Source organism: Euprymna scolopes, chromosome 6 (genome assembly GCF_053919585.1).
Source record: "Euprymna scolopes isolate OS-2025 chromosome 6, ASM5391958v1, whole genome shotgun sequence".
NCBI classification, from domain to species: Eukaryota; Metazoa; Mollusca; class Cephalopoda; order Sepiida; family Sepiolidae; genus Euprymna; species Euprymna scolopes.
Window position 1 is genome coordinate 92,522,484 of NC_136487.1, and position 26,691 is coordinate 92,549,174.

General features: G+C 31.9%; 1 protein-coding gene across 2 annotated transcripts in view; it reads left to right on the top strand.

The window, feature by feature from the left end:
* The first annotated feature begins 7,887 nt into the window (after positions 1 to 7,887).
* LOC145277792 (dynamin-1-like protein) overlaps positions 7,888 to 26,691 on the top strand; it is a 103,510-nt gene continuing 84,706 nt past the window's right edge. For both annotated transcript variants that reach the window (XM_080129608.1, XM_080129609.1), the window contains exon 1: positions 7,888 to 8,462. In XM_080129608.1, coding sequence (XP_079985734.1) covers positions 8,361 to 8,462 — 102 coding nt within the window. In that variant the 5' untranslated portion in view covers positions 7,888 to 8,360. The remainder of the gene's footprint in view (positions 8,463 to 26,691) is intronic.

The window sequence follows — 26,691 nt, forward strand, 5'->3', positions numbered from 1 at the left end:
AAATATTTCTGAGTTCAACAAGATACACCTGAAGAAGGTCAGAGGTTACATCGACCAAAACATTGTGAAAATCACAGTCAAGGTGAGAACAGTAGTTGGATGAATCCAAATAATACAAATAACCAATGCTCATCTCAAAAATTCAGAAATGTCAAAAATAGATTTGTTTAAATGGTCTTCCTTCTTCATGCTTGTTGAAGGTGGAGGGCAGTTAAAACTGCTTTTAATATTTTTACTTGCTTATTCGTCATATGTGACAATATATAATCAAGGACTTCATTATTCAAATATTTTACTTATCATAGTTCTTTGATATGAATTATTTTTCCTCATCTACAGTTTTCAATGTGTGTTTACTCTGCCACTTAAAGCATTCTTATTATAATTATCCTTAAACCTTCTAAGTATTAGTGTTGCATATACCTCTTCTCCAAGAGATCTAATGTCTTATATATCACGATCAAATAAAATACATGTCTGCTATCGAATGCAAATCAACAAATTATAATGCCACAATGAAATTATACTTTGTGTTGTGCACTTCTCCTGTGACTATTACATTTCATCCCTGATCATCTCTGTAGAGTGCATTCTTAATGGAATTAAAACTAAGACTTCACAACAACCAAAGTAAAGAATATTTTGAATTTGGAGAAAGCGATTTATTAAGTTGCTAATGTTGCCTTCTCTTCTGCTAGTAGAGGAGGAGTAGTATGTTCCAGCTACAGACATCTAGGACTTCAACTCCATTTGTTTATAATCGATTCTTAAGTCATTTCTTTACATGTGCTGTCTGTTTCAAAATTTCTCAATGAACTCTCGCTCACTCTTTCTTTTTGTCAAGTGATGTCACTCTGTTTCTAGCTACAACAGTGCATATGATGACCTCAACTTCCTGTGTATGTGTTAACATTGCTGAGCAAATTAAAATCATCAGATATGTATTAGCAAACATTGTTTACTATTTAAGAACAGACGTGTAGAGGAATTAATACCATTAAATAAACTAACAACACAATGAATACAGATTAATTTATATACATTTTATTTACAAACATCAGAACATATAGAGAATTTAAAAGTCTGCATGACGATAGGGTTGAGTGTAGAATATTTTGGTTGAAATAAACATACCAAGTATAAAGCTCTGGCTGAGCTGTTCGGTTTGTGTGTATTTTTTTAGTTGTTTTAAGTAATACTTAGTTGAGATGAGGGGGTTGTTCAAATTGCTCTATTCCATTGTGTGACAATATCCATCTATCCATCCAGTGCGGCTGTAGCCGAGATTGAACTCACTACAAGAGTGGGTAGTGTAATTCAAATCTTGGTGGTAGCTGAATACTTGATGCTTCACAAGGACTATCAAGAGTATTTTTTATCATTGCACCGTCACTAGATGCGGTGCCTACCACGGCTTAAGAGAGTCCCATCTACCCTCAAGAGAAGGATAGACTGCACCAGTTCCTCAACCTATATTTTACTTTGTGGTACATACAGCGCTTCGCCTTCCCAAATGGTCACCCAGGCTCAATGTTGCTTAACTTCGGTGATCTGGCAAGAACCTGTGTGTCAACGTGATTATGCCATGACAATATAATTGGATCAAAAAGGGTTAATGTTAAGTAATTAATAACTAAACAATAATTAAATTCTTTAATGATAATTTAATTTTTTTAAAAATTCTTTTACAATAGATTTCAATAGCCAATCAAATGACCTTACAAGTGGTGTACCGTTAACTATGTCCATGTTTATTCCTGATATTTTAGTTTCTCTAAACTGCAAGAGGGCCAATTTGTTTTTGTCCTTATGCACTTATGAATGTTACGCAGTTTGCAAAGTGTCGAACATGACTTTTTATTTTTCATTATGCATAAAACTTGAATTTAATGTGAGAAAAAACTATTTAAAGATTAGCACAGCACAATAAGTCCATATGGAACAAAAAATAATTGAAAGCAAACATTTTTTATGATTTTATGAATATTTGTTAATTAGTAAATTTAAGATGCTGAAAACGTACACAATTTTTTTTAGATGTGTTTAAACGGAACTACAACACTATCTCTACGTTTATTTATTGAAAAGTTTTGTTAAAAAAAAGGAAAGCGCTCCTTCCCCAAAAGCAACACACCCTACATAAAAATATGCCTCCCCCCCATACACACTTTTCTTTAAATCTTTCTTTAATATTTTTAAATATAATAAATGAATAAAACAAACAGCTCAGGTTGTGTATGTTTGTTTACAAATGGCACATGTGTTAGCAGTCAACTGGTTTCAATTGAAATGTGTCCTTTTGAGTCTCTCGGCTTTTAGGGTTCTTATTCTATACTTCATCCTAGACATGGTCAAGAAAACGTAGACAAGAATACAAAAATATGCTAAGTCAGTAGACATTGGGTCTTCCATCTTGTCTACAAAACTAAAACACGTGACCAGACCATCTATACAATGGGGAATGTGTTTATTTTCAGGAAAATAGCAAGCGAATCGCAAATTGACAAAAATAAATTCCAATAATAACAATTTCAACAGTAGTCCTTTTGCGTGAGAAGTTGCCTGAGATGTTCTAATTTTTCTCTTTCTATTTCTATCCTTGTGACTATGTCACTAATAAGAGTTGCTGGAGGTAAATGTTTTAACTGAGCTGATGTTATCCACCTGATAGTCAGGGCCTGAACTTTGGATTAACCACTAAAGAGGGCATCCTATCAGCAGGTGCAAAGTACTGATGCTGCTGTATTGCCACTTGGTGAATGGATTCCGGATCATGCAGTAGCTCTTGGTGAGGCTTCTTCTCGATGTCATATTAATGGGTAATATTACAACTTTACCATATCATGGTTTACAAAATATATTTCTTTGTTTTTTTTTCTCCCTTACTATCCCTCTCTGTCCAGCTCTAACCAACTCTGTCAACCTGTTCTGCAAATCCCAATATTCCATCATGAAAGGTTTCAAGAAAGAATGCAAGAACCCAGAACTCCAACTTACCAATGTAGACCTCCACTACCAGGTCTCTTTCTCCAACATCAAGGGTCTATGTTCCAACCTTCCAAAAGTTGAAACCCAATTACAGGAGACCAAATCAGATCTATTGCTCCTGTGTGAAACTGGCATTGAATTTATTGAATTTAAAAGATGAATTTATGATTAAAGGATACCCTAACTTCACATTAAAATCTGACTCCCAACATTGCCATGGGCATGGAATATGTGCCTACATTACGGATGGCTTTCAATGTGGTAGAGACATCTTCAGAGAAGACCCTAAATTGCCCTATATGTGCTTCCAGGTTTCATTTGCTCACAACACTGTGTTCATATTTGCCCTCTATTGCGCCACACCAGCAAAGCATATCTGAGAAAATTGACCACATTGTGACTGCTCCTCTCGGCTAACATTCATGTCTGTGGAGACTTCAATGCTCACAATGTGGATTGATTAACCCACTCACACAAGACGGATGATGAAGAGAGGTTCTGTTATGATTTCCTCATTGCTTATGACCTAACTCATATTGTTCACAAACCCACCCGTGTGCCCGACACTAATGGTCAGTATGCAAGTTTCCTAGACCTTTTTCTTATAACTTGCCCTGGGCTGTGTTCATTCTCTGTTCTGTCTTCACTGAAATCTTCTAACCACTCAGTTGTCTGAGTTAAGATAAAAACAAAATGTAGTAAGTCCTCAAATATACATCTCCAGCATACAGTATATCAGTAATTTATGGCTGACAGATAACTTCTGCACATTTATATCTAGATATACCTATGCGTTCCATGTTTAAAATAAACATGTTTTCTATAGTATCAGACCTGGCAGAATAGTTGATTGTTGGTATAGACTGCTTCATACTCTCTAAAAAATTCCAGTAAAAACTTAACAGCCAACTGTGATTTTCTCTAGAATGTGCTACTGCCATTGTGCACAGAAATCACTTTTTCCATTGCTTTCAATGAAATAGATGTACTGAGACTAAAGCTGCCTTCAGTACTGCCAACAATTGTTGTAAAAGAGTAATAAAGAATGTGAGAGAGTTCTATGCTAAGTCTGTCAAGTTTAAAGTAACTTGGTTCCCATGAGTTTTGGTGAATAACAAACAGGGCCCTGAACATAAGCATGTGCTCTATCCCAACCATCTTCAATGGTAATCTCGTCAGCATCAGACAAAGCAAAACTCTTTACCAATTCTACCCTATGCGATCAGGGATGCCAACCTCCTGTATTTCCTGTTTCTAAAAACCCGTTATGCAACATACAAAGATCTGTGTGTAATGTTGCCAAGCTAATCAAAATCCTTGATTCTAGTAAAGCAACTGACCCTAATAGCATTCCAAATATAGTGCTAAAAAATTTCAACCAGAACTAGCTTCCATATTTACAAAGCTGTTTAAACGTTGTCTTAAGTAGAAATGCTTCCCAACACCCTGGAAAACCTCATTAGTCTGTCCTGTATTTAAAAATTCAAGTGATTGGTCATCTCCCTTTCAGTACAGACCAGTCAGTCTCCTGTACATCATGAGTAAGTTGCTGAAATCTGTGTTAAATAGAGGTGGTCAATTCAGTGATATGCAATATGGTTTCTGTTCTGTTAGATCTACAGCAGATGTGCTTACAGTTATATCTCATAGGATTAGCGAATCTCTCGACTGGGCTTTGTTTCTAAGGCAATTGCTCTTAATATATCAAAGATCTTTAATAGCGTATGACATAAAGGCTTACTTCACAAGATCTCCAGCTATGGTATATCTGGAAGTGTCTTCTCAATAATTAAATCATTTCTTTCTGATAGGTTTATAAGAATAGTCATTAATGACAGAAATCAGAAACTCACAGTTTAATGCTGGTGTCCCTCAGTGTTCCATTCTGGACCCAACTCTCTTCCTGATCTTCAATGATCTCCCAAATCATATTCTTAGATCATGCATAATTTATGCTGATAATACTATCATCTATGGTAACACTTCAAAGGTCATAAATGACTAAGATCTCCCTGATTCTCTCTCCTCTGATCCTCAACGGAGGTAACATACTCTTGTTCTGTCAGCCATGTCAGAAATCCTAAGAAATTTACAATTGTATTTTTAGTGTCACTCGTACTGAAGATTGAAGCTCCAAACTCCAGAAGAGTGTAACTTATAACTGAATTTTACCAAGTATTTTATCCACTACATAACAAGCCCTTCAGTGATTTACCAAGAGTTAGTGTTCAGGTTAAGTTTTTTATATGGGGACTTGCAACTCGGGCTTATGGTAAATGATAGAGTTAAAGCTTTTTAGGAAGGGCTTGCCAATCGGACCTAGGGTTACTGGTAGGGTAAGTAATTATTTTTCTAACTTTTCAGTATAAATGAGGTTTTCAAGGTTGTTGGAAAGCACTTCTCTTTAAGGCAACACTTAAACAGTTTTGTAAGTATGGGGGCAAGTTCTGGTTGGAGCTTTTTCAGCACTATAACTGGAATGCCGTCAGGGACAGTTATTTACTGGAATCAAGCTTCTGGATTAGCTTGGCGACCTCATGCACAGATATTTGTATGTTGCATAGCGTGTTGTCTGTTATAGGAGGAAATACTGGGAGTTGATGGCCTTCGTCGCATAGGGTAGAATTAGCTGCAAAGTTCTTGGCAAATAGTTTGGCCTTGTCTGATGCTGACGAGATGACCTTAGGTCCATTGATGATGGTTGGGATAGAACGCATGCTTCTGTTTAGGATCCTGTTTGTATTTGCTAAAACTGGTGGGAACCAAACTGCTGCTCAGCTACTTTGGATTTAACGGACTGAGCATATAGCTCTCTTGCATTTTTTATTACTTTTTTTGCAGTGGTTGCTGGCGGTCCTGAAAGCAGCTTTAGTTTCAGTGCATCTATTATGTTGGTAGCTATGGAAAAAGTGATTTCTGTGCGTGATGGCAGCAGCACATTCTGGGGAGAACCATGGCTGGCTGTCAGGTTTTTGTTGGAATTTTTTGGATGGTATGAATCGGTCTATGCCTACAATTAATCATTCGGTCAAGTCTGATACTATAGAGAACACATTCTTTTTAAACATGGAATGCAAAGATATATCAGATATAAATGTACGGAAGCTATCCCAGTCAGCTATAGAGTATTGATATACAGTACAGTCAAGAGATACGTCTGAGAAAGGCTTTCGATAAGGTATGGCATAAGGGCCTACTTCACAAGATTTCCAGCTACGGTATCACTGGAAATGTTTTCTCAATTATTAAATCATTTCTCTCCAATAGGTTTATAAGAGTAGTGGTTGATGGGCAAAAATCAGAGACCACAGTATTAATGAGAAATCAGAGACCCTCAGAGGTTTATCCTGGGCTCAACTCTCTTCCTGATCTACATCAATGATCTCCCAAAACACATACTTAAATCATTCGTTGACATCTATGCTGATGACACGACCATCTATGGCAACACATCCAAGGCCCTAAATGACAAAGTTCTCTCAGATTCTCTCTCCTCTGATCTTGAGCGCGTGGTACAGTGAGGGAAGAGGTGGCTTTTAATGCATCTAAAACCAAGCTTCTATCTTTACATCATCAACGCTCTGATCCCCACTGGCAACAATTGAAATGGATGGCTCTCGTCTTGGGGAGGCTCCATGTTTTGACAAGCTTCTGGGTTTGACCTTCACTCCTGATCTGAAATGGAACATGTACATCAGGTCTGTTGCCAAGGATGCTGGGAAAATGGTGGAATCCTTCTACCGCTCAAGAAGATATCTCACTACTGATGCAATTCTCTATCAAGTACGTCCAAGGATAGAATACTGCTGCCACATCTGGGCAGGAGCTGCTAAAAGCAGTCTATTCTGCCTTAACAGAGTACAAAATAGACTTTGTGGCTTAGTGGGGGATGCTCTTTTCTCTTCCCTGCAACCTCTCTCCCACCGAAGAGACGTTGCGAGCCTATCTTTGTTTTATCATTATTTCCATGGCAAGTGCTCGTCTGAGCTCCAATCTCTGGTCCCACCTCGTCAATCTTTCACGAAAAACACCCATCTAGCTGAAACTACTGTCATTAATTTTTCCCACTCTTTATCTGTGCCTAAATCCAAACATAGATTCCATGAGCAGAGCTTCTTTCTCAGAATGCACGACTGTGGAACTCTCTTTCGTTTGTCTGTTTCCCACCTGACTACAACTTGGATGTCTTCAAGTCCAACAGAAACAAATTCCTGACAAATCGCCCCCTTAAGTAAGACACTCTATCAAATCTCCAATACTAATACTATCCCATTGATTACTGTACATGCAATAACCCTTATCCCTGAGTGGCTTCCGGGCCTTGATAAGTAATGACCTCAATGTAAAAAAACAAACAAACAAAAAAAAGCACTGAGTTTATATCCCATAGCAAAAATAAATAAATAAATAAATAAAATAATAATCGTATGATAAAGTGCCTTTACAAACGGGGAATGGGGGATCATTCCATGTTAAATTAATATGCGAAACTGATCCCCCACACGAAATTTTAAAATATTTTTTATTCTTTCCGCAAAGTTTTTCAGGCTGTTTCCACGTAATCACCAAAAACACTGGGGAGATGCTCATCTGCATATTTGCTATTTTCTTTCCTTCGTAAATAAAATTTATTAATATTGAAACTGAAATTGAAAATTTCATGTGTAATTCTCCACATAGAAAATCATTTGTAAATGTGTGTAAACGTAATCATTTATTGTGATGTGACCTCCACTATTATTGACCCGGAAACGGAAGTTCATAATCATAACGCGACATCTTCTCTGACCTCTATTTTCTGTCAGCTGCCTTCACTTGAATTCCTCCTACTTCAATATTATTTGTTGCTCATACTACAACTCTTCAATATTATTTTTCTCTTCCCACTCTCTAATAATTCTTCCTGTGACTATTCCTCTCACTAAACAGACGCTTTTAGAACGACTAGTTTTCTTCATGGGCCACTTTCCTTAACCCTGCTCGGATTTTTTTTTTTTAATGTGTAAAAATTTACTTAGGTCCAGTTGACAATAATTACGTGACAAGTTTAAATAGAATAAGTGCACCTTTCTCTATTCATTCAACGAAACGCGTCTCTTGGTTGTTTAGTGTTTATTTTAGTTTTCTTTTCCTTCGGTGTGGAGCACTGGAGCGGTGGCCCCGTGCCTTTGGGTGTGGAAGATGAGGAATATATGAAGATCAGCAAGGAAATAAACGAAAAAATATACAGAAAAACTAGCTTCCACCCCGATCTTTGATCAAAAGTTTTCTACGACTACCTATTTTTTCCTCCCTTTTTTTTTTAATTTGAATTTCACAGTGATCGACTTGAAAATTTCACCTAAGAAAAGAAAAGTCAAACAAAAAAGGCAATGGAGACTTTAATTCCAGTTATAAATAAACTTCAGGATGTCTTCAATACGGTTGGATCGGAAACCATTCAATTACCACAAATTGTCGTGATCGGCAGTCAGGTAAAAATGAAACCCATTCAATATATTATGTGCATAAAAAGTGTATATCATTTCTTTTCTGGTTCACGTTGAAAAACAAAATCTGTACTTCCACTGAATTTGAACGTAATTGTTTTATTTGTTAAAATCGTAAACTAACCCTAAAAGTTCAAATTGTGTAGGGAGCAAAAATCAAATTTAATTAACTGTAAGTCTGTTACGATTAGTGCCAATGTATTATTATTATTATTATTATTATTATCATGCCTTCTTTTTAAAATCTCAAATCGAAATTAGTTAATCTAATTTTCCTTAGTTTAAAAATAATTGGTTTTTCAGTTAATTAAGGGGGAAAATAACAAACGAACAACAACGTTCACAAAAAAATAAGACCAGTTGAAAGTAATATAACTCGTCAAACCAGTATTGAATGATCATCGAGTGAAATGAAATAATTGAACGATAAAATGAAGATATCAACATCGATTTAATTTTAAGTTATATTGAAGTGCTTGGCTCCCAAATGGCTGCCATATTTTATCGACTAGTTCTGTTTGACTTTAAAAACGACGACTGCGAGAAAGGCACTAGTGCAGTTAGCAGTTTTGCTAAACTTTAGCACCTGCAAGAAAATTGAGTACTTATGCACTTATGTTACCGTGCTGAAATAATAACGTTAAAGCCATTCTTAACCTTATAAGGGCGGGTGTTTTGTAATTATTCTATACTTTCACCCAATAATTTAATAAAAAATAGACCGTAAAACTAGAATTTAACTTGAAAATACTAATATATATATATATATATATATATAAAGAAACTAACACTGTAACATAAGTACATACCGAAAATTGTTTTCATTTGAGAAAAGTTTCAATGCCTGCTCTCCCCAAGTTAAGAATGGTTTTGTAAATTTGCTTGATAAACTGCATTGGTGCAATGTGCATTGGCCATTGCTGTAAAAATAATAAATCGATGTTTGATTTGTGATATTTCATTTTAATAAAAACTATAGGATTTTATTTGTTAATATTTGCAAAAGAAAATTTCGAAAAAACAAATTAAAATTGTGTATTTTTGCCATGTAACTGTTTTGAAAATCAGAATATTTCAATAAAATTTGGCAGCCATCTTAAGAGCTAACAGTTTCAATATAACTTAATTTTAAGCCATAACAAACCTTGGTATTATCATGTAATCATTTAAAAATAAAATATCTATGAATGAGTGACATTGTCATTATAATTGAAAAATTCGGTGCTTATTTAGAATTACACTTAAGGAAAAAATGCAGACACCAAGATATCATATTCGAAAAATTACGTAAATTAATCAAGTATTTTTTTTAACTAAGAAAAAAGATTACGATTTTTAACGATTTTAATACTATTCTGGTTGGATCTCGATAGTTCAGACTGAGTTGTCCCCCTCTTATTTATTCAACATGTCTCGCTTCGTCATAAAATTTGATTTTTTTTTTCTTTGATAAGTGCATGAAAATTCTTTTACAACCACACTTGATTGCAATCGGATGTTTACTTGATTATTAAAAACTAATGTTTATTTAATTATTAAAAAAAATCATGTACATTTCTTTTTGTCTTTTCGATTCACCACCAACAATCGAGATCCTTTTTGAGTCTAAATTTATTTGACGGAATATCATGATGATAAGTTAATATAACAATGATTTTCATTATTCAAAAAATTAGTTATCAACAAAACATAATTGTATCGTAAAGAAATTAGAAAATAAAACATTTGAAGAGAACTTTTATTTTAAAACTAACCCTAAGTCCGACTGGTACCCCCATCACAAAAAACTTAACCCTACCACTAACTCTAGTTCTAGGGGGTGATTTAGGGGAAGGTGTTAATTTAGTGGTCAGTTTCTGGCGAAGCCCCCACCCCACCCCCATCCTCGAAACATACCTGTTTGAAAAAAGTAGTTACCCGGATCTTTTTTTTTTTTTTTAAATTCATACGTGAAACTGATTTGTCACTTTAAATTCTAAATTACTTGTATTTTTGGTACTTATGCAGAGAAGGTACTGACTGTGCTGAATTAATAACATTCAAGATCAAAGTGTAGTATCTGTTCTTCAGATGCTGCACTTCAATTTCTTGTTCTCTGTCAGTGGAGGAGAAATCCTTCACAACTGAGACAATTTTTATTTTTGTTCCTTTTCTCCACATTAACCAACCGCCATGATGTCTAATTCTGTCCCGTGGGGAGACATTGTAAATAGGAACATTATAACGTACCTATTCTTAACATCGGGGAGGGTAGGGGTTTGTAACTATTTTGTACTTTTACCTAGAATTCGTGTCAAATTATGCAAGAGTACCATAAGAATAAACAAAAAAGATACCGTAAAACTTGAATTTAACTTGAAAATATTATTTTAAAAAAAGCGCCCCGTACCTTTTATATAAGTACCTTATTTGCTTTTTTTCTTTCTTTTTAATAAAAAAAAAATCACAATTATTACAGTTTGGACATTTCAGTTTAATTGAACACATTCGAAATGACTCCTCGTGTAATAATGTTTAAGATAAGAAAGAAACATTTTGAATGCCTTATTTTTCTCAACCCTATTTATTGACATTACCCATTTTTAGTGATTCCGTCAAACGCCAAATATTTAGAAAAGAAAAAGCATGTCATGTTATAAAGTTATACAGAACAGGAATTTTGTACTGATTAAATACATCAACACTGAATTTGGTTTATTTAAAAAATAATCACAATAATAAACACAAATGGGAATATATAGCGAATGAAAAACGTTAATATAAAAAGGGAGAAAATGTCCAACGTCAATAACAGAATGTAACAAAAAAAAAAAAAAAAGTTTTAATTACAAACTCATCTTTTTTTTTTTTTTTTTTTTTGACAATGTTGGTGATCAATTTTACTCATTATCTGAGATGTTTCAAATGTGAGAATTTAGGCCAGATTTGTGTTATTAGAAGTTTTGAATGTCATTTGATGAATGAAGTTTATTTTATTTTTTTATTTATTTATTTATATTTTTAACTAAACTAATTTTCGGAAAATCTATCCTTAGTTTCACTAAAATATCTTTACGTTGAAAATTGAGAAAAATTATTCAAATAGTTTCGTTTTAATTGTACAATTTTAATAAGTCTTTATCTTTAAATCCAAAGTCTTTAATTATCTATCACAGTTGAAAATCGAAACCAGAAACAAATGATGTAGGATGTTGTGAATGAGTAATTAACCTGATTGTGTCGGATCTTGCATCTTACAAAAACGATTGTTTATGGCTACAGGTTTCCCCAAGAAATTTCAAACCGACTTGCCGTAAAAATGCTTTATTCGAATTCCATTCGTCGTGGTGGGAGAAGACGAGCGAACTTAAAAAAAAACAAGCCATAACACACAGATAACAACTGACCTTCACGAGAAGGAGCGGTTATTTATTCCATCTCTTTCGTGTGTCTCCTCTATTTTTTTTTTTTATTTAAATAAAATTATGAAAATCATAAAAGAATACATCATTTCAATAGTAGTCAGTTCAATCAGTTAGAACACGTTTTTTGATGGAACTGAAGGAAGGAGCTTTCCCTCTTTCTGTTTTTTTTTATTTTCATCTTTTTCTTTTCAATTTTTTTTCGTCGGATTATTATCGAATGGACACTAGTCTACCAGATTATGAAATAAAATGAAAAAAAAAAAGTCAATATATAAATGTTTGTAGAGGGTGCTCAGTTTCTAATTCAACGTTCTAGTAAATCGATCTCCCATTTTAGAACCACTCGACGTTTTTAGGCCAAATTTCGCAAAATTAGGCTTTTTAAAAAATATTTTTATAAAGTAGTTTAGCTTTTTTTTTCAGAGATATTCTTAAAAAGGGAAATTTAAAAAAAGGCTAAACTACTTTAAAAAAAAAAAAAAAGCCTAAATTCGCGCAATTTTGTCTAAAAATGTCGAGTGGTTCTAAAATGGGGGATATCGATTTACTAGAACGTTGAATTAGAAACTGAGCACCCTCTACAATATTTATATATTGATTTTGTCTTGATAATCTGGTAGGCTAATATCCATTTGATAATAATCTGCAGAAAAAATTGAAAAAAAAAGGACGAAAAAAAAAAAAATTAGAGAGTTTATTATTAGCAAGCTCCTTCATATCCGCCGTTTTTTTTTCTGTTTGAATTGATGTTTGTAAAAACTGAGAAATTTCTATTTGAAGACGAAGGGTTTGTTTTATAATCCACAGAGGTACGAAAAAGTTGTCAAAAAACAAATATATAACAAATCAAAGACAAGATGCGTTACTTTTTTACCTAACTGAATAAGTTTTTAGTGTTTTTATTCAATGTAAAATGTTTATTCGGTTAAAAAAACAAGTACTGTTGAACGCTGTCAGGGAACAAGAAAAAATGACTACAGTGTCTCTTTACATCTTTGAAGTCTCGACAATCACTTCAAAATAAGAAATGAAACAAATTGGTGGTAGTAGCCTACCCAATAAATGTTGTGGTAACATTTAATCTGAAATTATTAGTTTAGCCTCGTTCTTTTTAGAAGTAAAACTCTTTTAGGTTTAATTCCATTAAAATATTTTAATCAAAGTAATTCTAGTGTTGTTCAACACTTGCCACAAATATGTACTTGATCATTAAAGTCCCTTCTAGTGTAATCACTTGCGTTTCTATTCTTATCCAATTTACAGGCCTTCCAGCTAATGCCAGTATAGTGTGGCTCTATTTAGCCATCACAGGAAACGATCCTCCCAGTCATTGTCTCCTCCTTCAATAAGAGGAATTGGTTTATTGTTGGTCGTCTGATGCTGATGCTCTGCCAACAAATTCGATCACGTTTGCAGCAATATAGAATAACATTTTTGAGAGGATAAGGGAGCTGGATTTTTCTCATGTGTCTATTTGCCTCCCCATGAGGGCAGTTAGATGCAAGATTTTCTTTTTTTATGTGGAGGAAAATCCAGCTCCCTCTCCTCACAAAAGAGGCATTTTGGATTGGGGCAAAAATAAGAATTGTGTCAGTCTAGAAGGATTTCTCCTTCACTGACCGAGGACGAAAAGAATAAAAGGTAGTACCAGAACATATGATACACTTGGCTACTAGTAAAAAAGGCAACTTTGTGTCCCCCCTTCCATTCTGTGAAAAGAGAAGTGTAAATATTACATTTGTTTCTTTTCAACTGCAACTAGTTAGTATTTACATGTAAAGAAAGAACAAGTTATCTCCTCTTGTGATCATGACTATTTGGATAATGTAAACAAAGATCACAATATAACATTCATTAGTTCTCGTTCAAAAGTAAATAGTTAATGTAATATTTGATTTCAGTAAAAATACAGAATAGTTAACACTCGAAAACCAGAAAAAGACAAGTCATAATTTAAACACATTAGAATGAAATTCTCAATCTAACTCATCTACAACGTTTATAACATTTTTTATTTCATATTTTTTCTTTAATCAGATCTGTCTTAACAATCAACATTTAATGACGATTAACAACTGTAGGCATAGTGGCAAATAAGTGTACTTTCAATTGTAGAGAAGACGTTTTTATAGAAAAGAAAATGGTGAAATAATAACTGTTGTAAACGTTAAAACTAGGTTAGTTAGGTAGAGAATTTGAGTTTGATATAAATTGAGTTTTTTTGGTCTATCAGTTATATAAGGTGTTAACTGTTCTGTACTTTTACCTGTTATTAGTAAAAATTAATTAAATTGGTAAGTGCGAATTTTGGTAGATTATTTTTTTTTTGTAGATAAATTATTTCCTATAATTGCAGGCATTTTCAAAATTTGTCACTTGAGGACCAACCTATATTGTCCTGTGTGATAATCAGTGCTTGATTCATGTAAACAGCCATTAGTTAAAATTTTTATTGTATTGAAAGAGGGGCAACTAATGAGTGTATTTCTAGATATTTGTGAAAAGGGGCAATTCTTGCCTATTTAGAATGTATTTTTCAGTCTTTCATGGTGGATGAGTACAGGTCTCCTGAGGTCCACAGAAAATCAATTAATCATCTTAACTTTTGGTTTCAAGTAAAATTAATGAAGAAAAATTTAGATATTTGAAGAAGAAAAAGTTAAATGCCCTTCTTTTTTTTTTTTGCTATGAAGGGCCAACCAGAGTTTCTCTGAAAAATCTTTTTTTTTTTTGCATTCATGATCATGGGTAAAAATATAGAATAATTAACATTCAATAATTTGTAAACCGATAAAAACACCACTATAATTCATAGGAAATGCATGAAAATTAAATTCTTTACCAAACTTGCCTAGTTCTAACGTTTATAACATTTTTTTACTTCATACTTCTATAAAATTTCATAGGCACCTTCAAAACGTGTCACAAAATTACCCTCCCATGTATAACACAATGTAACTTAATTATAAGTTAATATTATCATCATAATTTCCGTGCTATTTAAAAGAAGCCTAAAATAAATTAGTAATATTTTTTGACATTTCTTTTCATTGTGCAAAAATAATGAAAATGCAAGACTTAGATCATGTTTACATTATCGATGCTGCAAAACAGTGTTCCTATGTATTTGCCATTTTGAAGATGAACATGTAATAGTATTTAATAAATCTAGCAAAAATTACAATGATCAGATTTTCATGAGATTTTCAATACTCAACACTTTTCAAGTAATTCATATTTAAAATGCAGTTTTTTAAAAATATGTGAGGGGAAATTTTTTTTTTTTGATACATGTTCATGCTCTTTTATTTCATTTTACGAAATTTGAACAAAATATATTGGAAAGCAAAATTTTAATATATTATAAAACTGAAAAGTTAAATTTTTTTTAACTATTTAATTTTTTTATGCATAAATATCATTATTTATTTTTTTAAAACTTACCTTGAATTTGTAGTTAGAAAATGAAAATAAATTCAATTATATAATGTTTTGTAAAAAACTTTTGGTATTTCTCAATAAATTGCAAAAATACAAAACATTCTCAAAAATAATTAATTTCTAAGATTTAAATGATTTAATTTCAATAAATTTGAAAAGGTTGATTTTAAATCAAAAAATTCGAATAGTGTTACAAAAAAAAAAAAAAAAAAATTAATATAATATAAAAGTGACTAATTGCAATTTTAAAATTGTTGATTAACACAATTTAAAAAAAATGGTTTTAACATTTTCGTACCAAGAAATCTATGAAAACTCTAAAGTATCAAAATTTATATACTTTGGTAGAGGCTATCTTGAAATGTCTTTGTGTATGGCCAAGTACCAAATCAACATTGGGGCATAAAAGTTATGTTTTAGCAAAGGAAGAAAATGAAGAATATTTATACTGTACATATAGCCCTGGGGGACTTGTGGGAAATTAGACATCAAGATGTGGTTCCAATGAATATTAACACGCAAATGGTTGCTTACTCTCTTTCTCCAGTTCGTTTAGATAGGCTCTCTCTGTTAGTTCCCAAAGCTAACAATTTTTAGTCTCCAAATCTAACAAAGATGTTACTCCCATTATTCATTTAGGTTTGAAAAAGTGAAACAAAAACTTTTATAAAAAAATTATGCCACTTCTGCTGTTTCATACTTATTGAAAGCCTTGTATAATTAACACAATTGCTGATGTCACTGATTGTGTGTTTCTTTCTTCACGTTTCATTGGAGGATCCTACTTAACAATCAACATTTGATGGTGGCCAACAACTGTAGGCAATGTATGACCAGTGTACAATGTCACATGCCCAGGAAGCAGATATTATAGGAGAAATAAAATGTTATAAATGTTAAAACTAGGCTATTTAAGTAGAGAATTTTATTCCAGTACATTTTATAGAAATTGTGTTTTGTTTAATATATACTGAGTGTATTCCTAATTTGCATATTTATTTTTTGAGTGTGTCTAATAAATTAATATTCTGTAATATATATTTATAATTTGCATTATATATATATATATATATATATATATATATATATGCAATAGTTCCACTGATAGTAAAACGTCTGATGTTGCTGAGAACAACACTTTAAAATAATTTGCAAAACAGCTTTAAAAAAAAATTACATTTGGAACAAATTAGGTATAAGGCCATTGAAAAATGTGGGGAAGATGGAAGTTGTTGGCTATCCTTGATCACAATTACTAAAGATATCTATTTTAATTTTAACTAGAATCATCTCCGTCACCACAAGTGAGACTATATTTACACCAGGAACCGTTCTGCTTATGATAATCCGAAATGTTTGAAAATTTTATTGTTGATAAATATGCATATATACACAGTAATTTCATTAGAATGAAGCAGGGAGTGAGGGGAAAAAACAAAATGTTATGTTAGTGAGATCGTTCCAACCCTTTCTAAATAATAAACTGTCTGTTGTTTTTCAGTTTGTTCTGAATAAAAAAACAAGCAGGTGAATCTCTAAGTGTGAGGAGAAAAGAATATTTTGATCACAATCAAAATGCCAAGACTAGACATTTTTAAATCCTTTCAGTAATTCTCTTCTCCTGTGGGAATCAGTGTATGTAGTTCATTCATCATATCATCCACTGAGCCTAACAAAAATATGCAGCTGGAGATATATATATATATATATATATATGCGCTAGTACTTTGATACATTAAAAGAAAAATCAGTAACTCTACTACGATAAAATGAGACGTCAGAAAAAACAAACAAGACAAAGGGATCATATTGCCTCATCAACCTGACTTCAGATTAGTAAACTTAAAACCTCTTCTTTCTTTTTAACTGTATACATTCCTTACACCTTTACAAACCAGCCCATTGTACCTGTTGTATGTGATTTTTGTGGCATAAAGGTTCAATCATCAGGAAAAGGTAGATTTCTTGTGTCATCCTTAATTTCTTAAAACTCAACATAAAAATGAATACAGTTGATAGTGTAAGTGTAAATAGTTAAATATAATAAACCATCCTCATTATTTTAAGAGAAGAGTTAACTACAGAAAAGAGAGCTGACCATTAGTTTCACATTAACTGAATTTACTTTATAATAACTAAAGGTTGAAGATAAAACTATTTGTAAGACAAGCAAATCAGGTGTTATTGATGGATTTTTCCTTGTTAGATTTGTGGCAAAAAAGTAAAGAATATAATTTTAGATATTTGTAAATAATTTGTCCATTTTTGAGGACATTTGGAGTTTGATGAGAAACTATTTCTCTTGGTCAATTATGACTGAATAGGGTCAACAACCATTTGGTAGATTTTGTTAAAATTTGGTTGGTTGGTTGTTTTTGTTTTACGGCATATCAACCTTTTTCAGGTTATTTAATGCAGAATCTAATTATTTTGAGGAACGATTTTTAATGGAGTATATTTGTTTTTTTAAGTCGGATTGTATTTAACCCATAGTTGGGACCCTAACAGGTACTACCACTCCGGGTCAGAGTAGACCTGGGAGCAATGGCAATTAAAGGGTGGCTCCACACTCCCCAAGGCTAACAAGGTGGGGCCTCATATCCAGGACCTGTTAAAAATTGGAATATTTTATGATTTTGTAGGATACAAAATGGTGTTTTTTTAGGGTTATTAGTACTTGAATAGCATTAAGAACCATTATTCAAATTGGGAGGTGGGGGGGGTAATCTGCTGATGAGTATAATTTTAGATATTTGTGAAAAGGTGCAAGTTTTGCCAATTTGGGATGAACAGTATTCAGCCCAGAGTTTTCTTTGTCATTAATACTTTCTTCATATTAATAACCATTAATCCTAACTTTCACTGGATTTTGATAAAAAGTTAAGCACATTTGATATACAAGCTGTTTGGAAAATTGATGTCATAATTTTAGGATTATGCATAAAGGAGCCTCTTTGCATTGGGGTTGCTTTTGCAAGCACTCCGTTACTAATTTCCTATGTGGCCCATTTCTCTCTCTGATTTTTGGTTCATGCTGACCACATTTATTTACCTGTATTTGGTCTATTGTATTAAGAAAGGCTAATTTTTGTAGGATGTTTTTCCAAGCCTATTTACACATGTAGCAACTAATTCTAAAGTTATGCTATAGATTTCCCAAAATCAACACAAAAAACGACTTTGATTTATACTCATGAATTTGACAAAAATTTTGTGAAAAAAATCTAATGAACTAATTTTGAAAAAAAACTCAGAAGTTGAATAGACTAACTGAATAATAGACAGTTACAAAAACATAAGTGTATTAGACATTGGGGAGGAATAATTATCTAATTATTTCTTTCTTTAGTTTAAAGCTTTGCCATTGTTTCATTTGAAGATTTATTTTGTTCCATTTGTCAGATTTTATAGTTGAATAGTTGTGATAGTTTTTTGTTGGTTCAAAAAAGAAAAATTTCTTGTACAATATCTAAAATATATTGTATACATTTCTGCTTTTGGGTGAATATTCTAAATTCATGAATTAAGTGAGAATCTTTCAGAGTTCTAGAGCAGAAATGATATTTGGTTATTATTTATTGAAATTTACATTTGAAATGGTATTTTCTACAATTTAGAAAGCTATAATGGTTTAAGAGAATAAAGAAATGTTAGTGGCAAAACAAACCAATTAAAATGTTTATTCTATATTATAGATTCCAACATTTTTTCCCAATTTCGATGCAGTTACTGATTCTGTTCTAAATTGCTGATTCCAGTAAAAGTACAGATTCCAATTCTCTTAAAATTTGTTAACATTTAATTAACGATTCAATGCTTTCTAAAAATGTTCAAATGCCTGTCCTGTGTAATGTCTGAATATATTTTGTGATGCATAAAAATACACTTTTTATATTAAAACAAATCCCATTTGTATTTGACATTTTTATCAATGATTAAAAAGAATCGATGATTGGTATGCGAAATAATAAAACAGTTTAGGAAAAGAAATGAAGCCTGTCCCATGTCAAGAATGAGTTTCTACATTATAATGTTATTGTTTAGAAAACTATGACAGGTATTTGTTAACTATTCTCTACGTTCCCAGTATGAGGAAATGTTTGTTTTTCTCACAATTATAAAGATTTGCCCAGTTATTAGATTGATTTGTGTTACTGTATAAAAAAAAAACAAGATAAAAAAAAATAATAATAATAGCAAATAAATTAATACATTCAACTGAATTACTCCTCAAAATGAGATTCTACTTTAGTTTTAGATGATTACGTGTTGTTTAATTTTCGATTTTGAGCGGTTATCAAGGATCCTTGTGAAGAGGTTATGGACAGCCATTTTAAAAAAAATTTAACTCAACAGTAAACTCTGTTTTGAATTAAAAATATGCTTTAAAATCATAAGCTTAAACACAAACTTATTTAGGTAGATAGAAGAGTTTTGCCTTTAGTAACATTTATTTGTTGCATATTTGGTTTTCATCTCAATTTTGTTCTGTTAGTTACAATAAAAAATGCCCCAATCACCTTCTAATTTTTTGGTGGGAGGGAGTCTAGTTTTCCCCTTATGTATTTTATCTAAGATTTTGATAAACGCATTGTGATATTTTTATCTATATTTTTCACTTGTGTCCAAAGCAAAGAAGTACCGTAAACATTAATTATTTCAGAAGCTGATAACGGACAACAGTGTCCAGATGGCGCCAACAAAATTGAAAAACCTTGTCCAGAACATTTTGAATCTTTTAATATTGAGTGTGGACTCCCTGACACATTTAGAAAATATATGCAAAAAGCTTTACGAAGGAATGTTTAATTTACCAATAAAATAAATTAGACTTTGAGAATAAATGTTAAATCTGAGAGTGGGATTTATTCTGTGGCTTTTAGTCTTATGTTGAAAATGAACAACTAATAAATAAATGCGTTTCATCTTTTTATTGTCAAGAAAAAAATTAAAGAATTGTTTTGGAATTGGAAATTAGGCTCAATTCCAATACCCCAAAAGTTCCGGTTTTGATTAAGCACCCCAACACCAGTATCTACATTTGTCACATAACTATGACTCTCTCTTGACACCTTACCATATATCAGACACTAGCACAATTCAACACCACATCATTACATACAGCAAAGCACTACAGTCACTGTGATCATAAAAGTCCTAGATCTCTCACACTAATATCAAGCACAAAATAATTATATGATAGTAAAAAATCCTAGAAAAAATATACATTAAAAAACAACTACCTAACAGAATTAGCTCTGATACTATATCCACAATGAAAAAAAATGTATATAAATAAATAACATTAAATTATGTAACAGAAAATGAAACTAATAAAACAGCAATTTAATAAAAACAATGAATATGCATTATTATGAATAAGATTAAATTACACTTTATATTTTTCTTCAATGATAACTAAATAAACTAATAAAATGGTCTGAATAACAACACTATAGCAAAAAGAAAAAAAAAAGGAATTAAAAAAAACAAAAAAACTCCTGGCAATGCATGATCAAATGAACAGAAAAATAACTCTTGAATCCATAATCCATTAATTGACACTAGGAACACAAAAAGTAGCTTGCAGAGTTGTGAAAATAATTTATAAAATAAACAAAAGAGAAAACTATCAGATTTTCATTGATATCTATCTATCTATCTATCTATCTATCTATCTATCTATCTATATATATGCATACATACATACAGGGTGTCCTAAAAGAAGCTGATGGATTTGAAATTTGAATTCAACTGCAAGTACTACTTTACAATAAATATTCGCTTCTTGGTGGTGTAACGACTCTACTTCTTTTGGGATACCCTATATAAGGGATGTACCGAATATCAAAGCAGCCAATTAATTGTTTTTTTAATACCGATTTATCAGCAAATTTTGTTGTCATAAATGATATGAATATTAATTATATTGTAAACGAAGACAAGTTAACTCCCTCTTTTGCTTGCCAGTGAAAATTTATCAGAGACATTCATGGTCTACACTATATTATCAAATAACAATCATAAACCGCTGTTAACATGTAGACTTTTACAACTGTATTAAATTTGAGGTAAATAGATGTGTTAGGGAGAGGTGTCTTGGTAATCAAAGAACACAATAAGTCAATCCCAGGAAAGGTGACCTATATTAGTGTTATGGAGTTGTATCCGGGTGATCAAAAGAACACAATGGGAAATCCTAGGATTTAAAACGACCTATATCCATGACATCAATCAGCCAGGAAAGCTAACCGATATTAAATGGGTCAGACCAAAACTAGCAAAAATTGCAATAAACGAAAGCTAGTGGAAATAAGGTTAACAGGTCAATCAGCAGGAACTATGACCCAGAGAGTTGCAAAACAATAAACAATCTGGCGAGAAAAAGGTCAACAGGTCAAAGTGATATAAATAAAAGAGCAGAGAGAAAGCAGTGGAGAGAGACACAAAGCGAAAATACAGGTTGACACAGTTTTGCGACCCACACTTGTCCCTAACCTCCACTGCGCTATGAAGAGAGTTATAACTATTATTTTGTAGTGAAAATTGTAAATAAACAAATCTGTATTATAAACAATAAAGTGTCTCGTATTCATTTTAAAATGAAATTACTGTCCGTTTATACAACCAAGATGATTATAGCCATTCATATATGTAACAGATGTAAGCATATGGAAAATTTCCTTCCTTTCTCTTTCTGTTGAATTAACATTATTATATTTTACTTTAAATCACTGTCAAAGAAAATTATTACTGCATCTTTTAGTTTTCATGTTGAGGAATTATACAGTAAATCGCCACGATGTGCCAACCGAAAATAAAACATTCTTCATCAGTCATATTCTTGTTCCTCATTTTCTGGCTCTTGCTACCATTACATATATATTTTTATTTTTCTGGTTTAGATAATGTATATTTTATTGAGACAAATTACTAATTAGATATCAGACATAAGTAATTTAAATATGCAAAAATTAACTAAATATTGACAACAACCTTCAAACATTATGGCAACCAGTTTCTGCTGGAAGTATTTTGATGTCAATTCCAAGAATAAGAATACAGTTGCTTGTGAGTTATGTCAAACCATCACATCAAACCATCTTAGAAAGGTTCATTCAAAAGAAGTAAAAGTTGCAGCTAAAAAAAAGAAGCACAATGAATATTCAAGGACAGACATTCCAAGAATAAGTGGCAGCAACTACGAGCCTCCAGCGAAATGCTAAACTACTACAGAATCAATATTGGCCAAAAAGAAAGTTTAGGATATTAATGATCACAGGTCACAAAAGCTCCATTATCTGATAAAAGAAATGCTGTTGCTATTCAACCATATTCTGTAACATCTGACACTGGATTTAATAGGCTTATTGCAAAACTTTGCTCAAATTACAGCATTCCATTAAAAAAGTACTTCACTGCAAAATAATTTTCGATATTTACAAAAGCAAAACAAAAGTTCAATTGTCTCTTGCTGAAATTAGCAACATTTCATGAACTACAGACATTTGGACAGCTACAACAGATAATGCTCCTTTCCAGTGTTTGACAGGTCATTGGCTTTCAAATAACTTTGAACTGTGCAGAGCTATGCTTAGAGATGTTCCATTCCCTGGTGCACATGCAGGTGCAAGAATAAGGGAATTACACAATGTTCTGGATCCGTATAAAATCTTCAATAAAATTTTCTTAGTCTTGCAAGATTCAGCGCAAATATGGCTGCTGGTGTCAGGGAATGTGGTTTAGAATAACATTCAGACATTCAGTCTCTGAAGACCACCATTACATCTAACAGAAATACGATCCAGAATTATTTACTTTAATCACTTTCTATTAGCAAATTAACTGAAATACAGGATCAGTTTAAGTTGGAAAAACAAACATTCAAGATATGACCACATGGTGGAATTCAACATATTAAATGTTGAAAATAAATTAATAACAAAAAGCTCTTGTGTGCTGTTGCTAAATAAGATTCCTACCTGGATTTTTACGGACTGTTCTTTTATGGGTTTTTAGCTGATTAAAATAGTTTTTAAGGGGTCAGAAATAAGTCAAAATTGAAAAAAAATTGTTGTACATACATTTAATTTATTTTTAACTTTTAATCAGATCATAAGCATATCGCATTGGTACAGTGGTAACGTCACCAGCTTGCTTTCAGTTTCAATTCTAACTGATGGCACCCATGTATTTTTTTTTTTTTTTTTACTTTTGAAATCATGACTATAATAATATATATGAAATCTGGACAAATTAAAATATCATATTTAAGCATATTTTACAACCAAGCAAAAATGGGCGCTCCCCCCTCTCACTAGTTCTATACATAATGATTATTATGCCTATTTTTTATTTATTTTTTTTTTTAAACAATTCCAACTGCAACTGACTCAATAAAAATGCTGATATGTTCAATTTTGATTGCAGAAATAAAGTACCAAAGTCATCTAATTTATAAAAGGCTATATGTCTGTCTGTTTGTCCGACTATATTTTCAAACTCTATCTCTTCTGAAACTAAAAATCGCAGAGCGGCGCTAGGAGCCTCAAATAATTGGATTTTTTATGGACCGTTCTTTTATGAAGCTTAAGCTGGTTAAAATAGTTTTTAATGGGTCAAAATTGAAAAAATCGTTATACATTTTGTATATTCATCTTAATTTATTTTTAATTTTAATTAGTTCATATGCATGTCACATTGGTACAGTGGTAACGTCACCAGCTTTGAATGCTACAGTTTTGCTTTCAGTAATAATTCTAGCTGATGGCACTCAAATACTTTTTTTTTTATCATGGCTCTATAATAATATATACGAAATCTGGACAAATTAGAATATCATATTTAAGCATATTTTATGACCAGGCAAGTTAGTAAACATATACTAATTTCCAAGTCACACATCACAAAAACTGTTAAAAATATACAGATCTGGAATATTGCATGCCTAATCAATACGTATTGTAGAATGCTATACTATGTACTTCTTAAATAGTATCCTCAAGAAAATATAATTTTATGTAGTGTTTTTCACTTTGTTTACCATAGCAATGTAATTAAGTAAATATATATGTTCAACATCAATTTAATTTTAATAAAAGAGAGAGTGGCATGTTCTTTATACAGTTGGTATTTCGTTGAATTCTTTGTTTGGCATTGATCACATTCGTCCATTTGAGGTGGTTCCCTCAACTCCTTCCCCAGTCAAACACATACAGAGAAAAAAACCTCAATTGTCTTTCTTCAATGCTTGTTTTGTTTATTAAATTGTTAGGTGAAAGTACAGACGAGTTAGAAAAACACCCTTTTACATGTTAAATGTTCTTTGCATAAGTTTTCTGCATAAGTACTATTGTTTTTTGTTTTAACATCTTTATTTTTATATTGGTTTTGTTCAAATTAACGCTGTGATTCTTTACAAATGATTTTTTTTCTGGTTTATGCAGACCATTTTGCTCTAAATTGAATTCTCAGAAAAGGGCCCTTCTGATTAATCTTTACCAGTTTTAAAATAAGTAAATGAACTTAGCTGTTTTTTTCAGAATAACAGAATATTTTTTAGCTGGTAAACATTAAGCAGAAAGGACTTTTTCATAGCATATATATGAAATAGAATGATTCACACAAATTTTTTAATAAGAGATTTGTTCATTTTTTTCATACAAAAATTTTGGACGATTCCTACCTTAACAACTTACCAGTGAGGACTTGTTAAAAAAATTGTCCAGTTATTGAGTCCATTTGAAGAAATCATTAAAGAAGCAAATCACAGGACTTCAACCATATTAATGATAATACCTACAATTTTAGTTTTGAGGTTATTTCTTTCAAAAGCTGTCCAATCTAATTCATGGAGAGTAAGCTGTTTAGTACAGGTGGTAATGTGTATGAACTTATGAGGAACCGTCTGTGTCCTGAGAATAGAGAAACTCTGTTTCTACATTACAACTTAGAAGTATTCAACTTTAAATACTGAGGAGACTATGAGAGCAGAGGAGGCAGCAAGAATAGAAGAGGAAGTAGAGCAGCAGCAGGTGCAGAACTTCAGCTTATAGTTATTCACTTAAAAAGTTACAATTTTTACTTTGTAATTGGTTTGTAATTTCTTTTTTTCTGATCTTATTTAATTATATTCATTTAAAGAATTAGAAATTGTACCTTGTATTTTGTAATTTTGGTTAATAAAGGCAAAAGCCATAATAGTGACCAGACACTTAATTAAATTTTGAGTTAAATTAGCAGTTACTATGTTAATGTGTCAAAGCTATCTGATGAGTTACTTGGCAGTTATGAAATTATTTAAATTTAATAGAAAAGAGAAAAGTAATTAATCGGCCGATTAATTGGCAATTTTGCCCGATTAAACTGATTACCTGTCTATTAATTGGTACACTCCTAATAAATATATAACAACAATATGCTTAAGAGATAAATATCTTTCAAACTTTAGTCTTTTTTGTTTTGTTTTGCAAAGTTATTTAGCAAATATTTTTATTTCACAGTTCAATTTTATATAGTTAGAAGAATACCTCTTTCAGAATGATAAAAATTAATTCTAATGGAACAGTTTTACACCACTTTTATATCTCCCTTTAATAAGATTAAAATTTAGATTATAATGAAAATAAACCTCATGTTTAGGATTATATATTATTTTAATTGGAATTCATTATTGAGATGAGTATTTATATTAATTTTTTATTGCGGATTATTATTCTCATCTTTATTGGTTGTTTCACAACGTTTCGGCCAACTATTTCTCTGGCCTTCGTCAGGTGGTAACCGCGACAGATAGGAACTTTGAATCTCCTAACTGCATTCTCAGCAATCATTGCCAACCAGAGGCTTACTTGGCCAAAACGTGGTGAGACGACAACAACTACGGATGGCAGTGATTGCTGAGAATGCAGTTAGGAGATTCAAAGTTCCTATTCGTCACGGTTATCACCTGACGAAGGCCAGAGGAATAATTGGCCGAAACGTCGTGAAACAACAACTAATAAAGATGAGAATAATAGTTCGCAATAAATAAATTAATATGTTTAGAATTGTTTGATCCAAATCCATTATAGGATTTTGATTTGAGAAAATGTCCGAAATATGAGGCTTAAAAAAGGTCTTTAGAAGAAATTGAAATTTAGGGAATCTTATTTGATTCATGTCTAATGACTATGAATCAAATTCAATGCAAAATTTGAAATATTCAAATTTTTAAATGGAAGATTGTGCCCATATTATACACTGTTAAAACCCTTTAAAATATCTCAAAGAACTGAAATTTGAGGAATATGCTTAAAATTTCATAATCAAAAGTATCTGTATTTTCACACAAAAGCTTATACTGCTTTTTTTTTTATCCCCCTTTACAT